Consider the following 6,899-nt stretch of genomic DNA (forward strand, 5'->3'; position numbering starts at 1 on the left):
CGCCGGGATGGCGAGCCCGGCGACTCGGGCGACGAGGACGGCCAGGGTCCGGCGAGCGACGCGCGTCACTCGGCCCAGTCTCACACCAACGACTCGGCGCGCTCGACCAACAGCGGCACGATGAGCTCCGACCGGTCGCAGGCGCAGGACCCGTTCTCGCCCGGCGGGTTCGTCTCGTTCTCGGACGCATCCTACAGCGGCGGACGGGGCGGCCTCATCTCGCCGCTCGGGTCGCGGACGTCGCCCTCGCCGCTCATGAAGCGGAGCCCGACGTGGTGGGGCCGGTTCATGAGCAACAGCTTCCTGGAGCGGAGCGCGTCGGGCCGCCTGCTGAGCGGGCCGAGCGCCGAGGTGCCCATCCGCGACCCGGCGCAACCGCCGGAGCTCGACGCGATCGCAGAGTCCCCTGCCCTTTTTGGCGCGGATCCAGACGACGCGGATCCCTTCCGCGACGGCGCGGCTGCGGCCGAGCAGCAGCACCTGAAGCGCGGCTCGACGTACGCTGCCGGGCTCGACGAGATGGGCCGGCGCGTCCAGCAGGATGGCAGCGAGGCCGACACGACGCCCTTTTCGTCGTACCAGCACGGCCGCTCGCTTTCAAGCCTCAACAGCAACCGCACGGCGACTAGCTCGATGCTCGAGTACCAGCTGCGCAACATGCAGGTCATCCAGCGGGTGCGCACCGGCAGCAGCCGGAGGACGGGCAGCTCGCGGACAGGCAGCTCGTCGGACACGGACAGCATGGCTGCGCTGAGCCGCGGGCCCAGCATGCTGCGACCGCGCAACCTCGTCTCGGTCGAGGAGGACGACACGGCGACCACGCCGGGATCGGTCGTGTGGCAGCCGGAGCACTGGAACGCGCACGAGACGATGTACGAAGAGCACGAGGATGAGAACGAGGGCGAGAGCGAGGGCGAGGGTGACGACAACGACAGGGACGGGCCTGGCGACGGCAGAGGTAGCCCCAGTCCACGGACGGCCCGCTCGCCGTTTGCCGACGACGGCGATGAGGGCGCTGGAGTCGAGATGATCGCGTCCCCCACCGAGGCCAAGGCGAGCCTGCGATCGAGCCCGACCAAGGCGCTCCGCCGGGCCCAGGTGGCGTCCGAAACGCCGAGCATCACGCCGGCGACGACCAAGCGGGCGAGGCTCAACCCGCTGCTGACGTCTCCGCTGCGGCCCGAGCCGGCCAAGTCGACGCCGACGGTGCTGAGCGGCAGCGTGCGGGACCGCGTCAAGGCCATCGAGGAGCACGATCCGGGTGCGACGCTGCTTCCGTGCAGCCCGTCGTCGAAGGCGTGGAGCGCGTCGCTGGGAGCGTCGAGCGTGTCGTCGTACGCGCCCGACTCGTCTGCGGCCAGCTGCACCACGGCCACCACGGCTACCACCACCAACACGGCCTCGACGACGCCGGCCTCTGAACGCCTCGGACCCTTGCTCACGTTTGAGCCGCTGTCGAGCTCCTCTTCCTCCGCCGCCGTCGCCGCCGCCGCCGAGGGCAAGGGCAAGCGCACCTCGCCCACGCCACCTGCCGGGCGCACCAAGAGCCGGACGGGCGGGGCGGACAAGCTGAGCTACACGCACGGCCTGGCGCCCAAGCCGCAGCTGTTTGTCGCCAACCCGGATGACCGACGGACGAGCAGCGGATCGTCGTGAGCGGCGGTGGCGGCGGCGACCGCCCTGACCATCATCTTTCTCAACGTTCTGCCCCGGTCGCGGCGCAACGGACAGTCTGCCTACAAGGCCCGCTCCCTCTCCTAGATCTCCCCCTTCCCTCTCTTTGTCATCGTCGCATGCTCGGTAGTGTTGTCCTTCCACCCCTTTCCTCTCCCTTCCCTCTGATCGCATCAGTCACAATCCCGTCTCCATCGGACCTAGCCTGCTTCATCTCCTCTCTTGATCCTGGAACAATTGGTCCCGCGCGATCCCCCGTCGTCTCTGGGCCGCCACGTTTTTGTACACTCTGTATCAAGACCTTTTTTCTTCATTATCGCCGAACCTGATCTGCATGGGGACAATTGCCATGACCCTCGTTGATGACGCCGCGGCAACGGATCGGATGCTCCGGTGTCGGTGTTGGTGTGGTCGAAGTGAGATATCGCAGAGCCGGATGCGCCCTGCTTGCCGCCAAGTTTTGGGGGGGCGACGCTGCGACCTGCGCGCGTGGGGTTAGCGTCGACTTGTGTTGGTCTCTCGCCTCGCCTCGCCTGGCCAACTCGACAGGCCAGGCCAGGCCAGGCGAGCCCCTGAGTGGCCGTCTGTTGACGTTTCGCCGCCGGGGTGAAGCCCCTATTTGGAGGCGCGCGGCGCGGCTCGACCCACACGTACGATCTCGATCGACCATCGACTCGCGGCTCGCGGCTCCCCCCACCTGTACTCAGCCTTCGGTCCATCGCAGGAACATCCTTTCGTATCGGTCGCAAACTCTTGCCAGCAGTCAGCATGACGTCGCCCGCCCGCCTTCCCGCAAACAAACGAGCTCTAATATCGGCGGACCCACCGACGGACGGGCGGAGGGTACCGCTGTGCGCCTGTTTTAGAGGCCGACTGCCAGGGTCTTGCGGCGATGCCACGATCTGGTCGTTAGAGAGAGCAGACATTGACCGCACGCTGGAGCGCTCGAGAAGAGTGATGCGGCTGTGCCGAGACGTAGGCAGCGTCCCGACGGGAAACGACGGGCGTGCTGGGATGAGTGGGCCAAATGGCGAGCCCCTGCCTGCCTCTTGCTTGCCTCGATGGCACCTGCACGCCCCACGCCCGCGCCGCCCGGTAACTAGGCTCTCCCCCGCTTTGCCTTCTTTACGCCCCTTGACGAGAGCAAGCAAGCAGAGAGGCGACTCGAGCGAGCAGAGAGGAGGACCCTAGCCTAGCCCTGCCAGCGTAGCGTTGCCCGCCGCCCTCTGTTGCGGGCCGGCCCCCCTTTTCTTCAGTCGCCTTGGTTGCTTGCTTGGTCTCCTCTGGATAGCCCCACCACGACCACCGTCACCACCACCACCGTACCGCTCGTCGTCTTCGTCGTGGCTCGACTCCAGCGCTACCATCACGGTCCTTCTCATCACACCGCGTACTGCTGCACGGCACACCGACATCCACGACCGCAGACGCAGCAGCGCTGCACCGACGACCGACGACCGACGACCCGCTTGGCACACTTGACCCACTGCATCATCCGCTCGCGAGCGCCCTTGTCCACTCTCTCTGCTGCTCCAGTGTAGCCACGGCAGCTCGAGCTCGTTGCCATACCGCTCTCTGTCCGCCAACGTCCGGCATCCCGCTGACGACGACTACCGTCGACCGCGTGCGGAGACTGAGCGCCTTCTCCACCGCGAAGAAACGGATTCTCTGCGGCAGGCGCCTCTCGTCAACTCCGCACCGACCTGCAGGCCAGCAGGCAGCCCCTGTCGCCTCTCGCCCTCTCAGCCCTCGGCCCTCGGCCCTGAGCTGGTGGTCAACCTCTGGCTCCCTCGACCTCCTCCTCATCCTCGTCCGCCTCGCCCTTGCCCTCGCCCTCGCCCTCCGCTCCCTCACTCTCCATCTCGGGCGGACCCTGAATACACGACCAGACGACACCGACGACCGCCTGCTGCTTCCCTCAGCTTGGTGCTTGCAAGCGCACGTCGGCCACCGAGAAGTTGAATCCCTGCCGGCACGCCTGCACCCTCCACCGCCACCTCGACCCTCTGGTCGTCGTCGTCGTCGGCCCTGCTCTGCTACCCTACCCTACCCCACCCACCACTAGGCAACGCCACCTCGCGTCACGACCGCATCCGTCGCCGACGCCCCTCCCTTGCCCCGCTCCGCCCCATTTCGCCGCCTTAGAGTACCAAGACCCCGCTGCCTAGACCACGGCAACTTGCCTTCAGACTCTGCCGCCGCACCTTGCCCGCTCGCCAAGCAGGACACCCACCTCGACTTTGCCCGGACACAGCCATTAGACGGCCAAACGACCAACATCTCCCTCCACCCCACGGCCGCCGTCGTCGTCGTCCTCACCGCCGCCTGGTGCCTGGGAACTGGGGCCTGTGCCTGTGTCCGTGCCTTGTGCCTGAGACGGCGTCCAGCTGCTCGCTCGCCCGTCCGCCCGCCTGCTTGCCACGCGCCGCGTCCCCTTCGGCCGCCACTTCCGGCGTCCACGCGAGCCCACGACCTGCCTGCTTCCAGAGAGACTCCGAAAGCGGCGACTCCCGGCCCGCGCAACCCTCTACGCCATAGACTGCAGACGCGCGTTACAGGTGAGTCGACGGCGTGGCACCGACTAGCTGGCTGCAGATACGGGCGAGGCGAGGAAGGAGACAAAGCGGCCCTCTGGCGCCGACCCAGCTCAGCTCAGCACAGCTCAGCGCGGCACATCACAGCTCAGCTCGACAATAGGCCGGGCAAGCTCTATTCCGACCCTCCGACCTCCGCCGGCGACGAAAGCCGCCTCCGTCCCAGGTCGAGACTTTATAACAAGACGCCGCCCCCGCCCGTCGATCCTCCCTCGTCTCCATTCCCCCGTTTCCTCCTTTCCTTGCCTCGCCTTTGCCCGCTACCAATTCTGCCACCGACCTGCCCGCGGCGATCATCATCGAACCGGTTTCGCTGAGCCCACCCTCGCACGCGCTGCATCCCTTCCTCTCCCTTCGACCGCTTTGCTCTTGCTGCAACGCAGCGTTCCCTTTTACGTACTGCCTTCGCCACCCCGCAGGCCGGCCAGCAATCGCAGCCCTTCTAACCTTTCGAATAACCCCTAGACCACCTCTAGACTGCGCCACGCACAATGGACCGCTTCGACGTCATCAACTTTGCCGACCTGACGGGGCCCGACGGCGGCGAGTGGGTCAAGATCGGCGGTGGAAGCTTCGGCGTCGTGTTCAAGGTGAGTCGGCCCCCGTCCGCTGGGCCTGCCCGGTCGACGACGCCGCCGCATGAGCCACAGGAACTGCCTCCTGACACGAACCGCCCGCTCTGCCCTTGCCCGTACGCACGCACGCCATGCCATGCCACTGCTCCTTCTTTCCCCCTGCCGCGCAACCCGACTTCCAGGGCGAGTACCTCGGGACGCAGGTCGCCATCAAGGAGGTGCTGCCCAACAACACCTACGACGTCGAAAAGTACTTTGAGCGCGAATGCGTGCTGATGAAGGAGGCGCGGCACCCCAACATCACGCAGTACATTGGCCTCACCAAGAGCCCAGGGCCCGACGGCCGGATCTACATCATTTCCGAGTTTGTCGGCGGCAACCTGCGCGGCTACATCGCCGACAAGAAGAAGCCGTTCCCCTGGCGGCTGCGGATGAGCTTCGCTATGGACATTGCGCGCGCCCTGGCCTACCTCCACGCGCGCAACTGCATGCACCGCGACCTCAAGGGCGAGAACCTGCTCATCACGGCCAACGAGCGCATCAAGGTGTGCGACTTTGGCTTTGCGCGGATCGCGGCGCGCAACGACGACGAGATGCGCCGCATCTCGTACTGCGGCACCGACGGCTACATGTCGCCCGAGATCCTGCTGGGCCTCGACTTTGGCCTGCCCTCGGACGTCTTTTCGCTCGGCGTCATCTTTGCCGAGATTGCCTCGCGCCACCTCGTCGACAGCCAGACGTTCAAGCGCACCGTGCCGACCTTTGGCCTCGACGCCGACGAGGTGCGCGAGATGGCGTGCGAGGGGTGTCCGGAGGCCTTTATCCAGCTCATCCTCGACTGCGTCGAAGAGGACGCCCGCGACCGCCCCGACATGCGCCAGGTCGTCGTCCGCCTGCGCACCATCGAGCGCGAGGTGCTGCTGCGCGACGAAAAGGAGAACCGGTACGCCATCGGCAGCGTCCGCGGCGCCACGGTCCACTCGATCATGGGCACCAAGCTCAAGCGCATGACGGCGCCGCGCCTGCCCAGCTTCAACGGCGCCGTCAAGCTCGGCTCGCACTCGCGCCACACGTCCGAGGACGACGAGGCGAGCGGCAGCAGCGGCGACGAGCTCGAAGAGGCGCTCGTCGCGCTCGAAAAGATCGGCATCGACCCGGACGACCCCAAGAAGCAGGGCTCGCTGAAGGCCACGAGCACCTTCAAGGTGTCGGGCCACGGCAACCCGTGGTGGAGCGAGGACAACGGCGACAGCCTGCCGAGCATCAACCAGTCCTGGCTGCCGTCGCCGCCCACCTCGGCGTCGGCGAGGCGCGGCGAGTCGCAGGACGGCCTGCTCGCCAACCAGGACTACGCCGACAGCGACTACAGCACCTCGGTCATCCGCTCGTCGAAGCTGACGCAGAAGCACGCGCCACTGCCCATCATGGAGGAGCCGGCCAGCTCGACCATGACCGTGACGCAGGACAGCAGCAGCAGCGGCGGCGGCGGCGGCGGCCGCGACAACAACCACAGGAACGGGCACGCCGGCCACGCACACAACCACAGCAACGCCAGCAGCACCGACAGCAGCCCGCGGCGGCAGGGGGGCGCCCACTCGGTCGATCCGTCGTTTATGACGGCGCACACGCACCGTGCCGACCCTTCGCTCGCGCTCGCCACGCTCGCCTCTGCGCCCTCGGACTTTTACGCCGCGCCCGGACCCATCCACCACCGCTTCACGCTGGTCAAGAACAGCACCAAGCGGCCGGCCTCGATCGCCGTGACGGCAGCAGCGGCCGCGACGGGCGGCGGAGGCAACAACCTGCTCAGCTCGCCCGGCAGCCTCCTGCCGCCCGCCGTGATGCTGAGCAATGCGCTGGCAAAGTGCTGGGTGTGCGGCAAGCGGATCGGGTGGAAGCCGTTTATGGACTGCGACGACTGCCCGTACAAGACGCACGTCGGCTGCGCCGACCTCGCCCCGCCGACGTGCCAGGACATGCTCATCCCGCCCGGCCCCTCTGGCAACTCGGCGCAGCCCGTGCTGACACCGCAGAATGCGTCGCGCCGCAACTCGCG

At 67.4% G+C, this 6,899-nt stretch overlaps 2 protein-coding genes across 2 annotated transcripts in view; both read left to right on the top strand.

Moving 5' to 3' along the window:
- PFL1_04362 (uncharacterized protein) overlaps positions 1-1,656 on the top strand; it is a gene marked incomplete at both ends in the record, with an annotated part of 4,548 nt that extends 2,892 nt beyond the window's left edge. Inside the window, one exon of the mRNA XM_007881888.1 lies at positions 16-1,656. Within this exon, the coding sequence (XP_007880079.1) occupies positions 16-1,656 (1,641 nt within the window). The remainder of the gene's footprint in view (positions 1-15) is intronic.
- A 3,103-nt stretch (positions 1,657-4,759) lies between these two features.
- Positions 4,760-6,868, top strand: PFL1_04363 (uncharacterized protein; the record flags this gene model as incomplete). The annotated part of the gene is made up of 3 exons (XM_007881889.1): positions 4,760-4,858; positions 5,026-6,767; positions 6,859-6,868. 3 exons carry the CDS (start codon positions 4,760-4,762, stop codon positions 6,866-6,868), a joined length of 1,851 nt encoding a protein of 616 aa, XP_007880080.1.
- Between the last annotated feature and the right edge of the window lie 31 nt (positions 6,869-6,899).

This window comes from Pseudozyma flocculosa (assembly GCF_000417875.1).
Source record: "Pseudozyma flocculosa PF-1 unplaced genomic scaffold scaffold00014, whole genome shotgun sequence".
Classification (NCBI taxonomy): domain Eukaryota; kingdom Fungi; phylum Basidiomycota; class Ustilaginomycetes; order Ustilaginales; family Ustilaginaceae; genus Pseudozyma; species Pseudozyma flocculosa.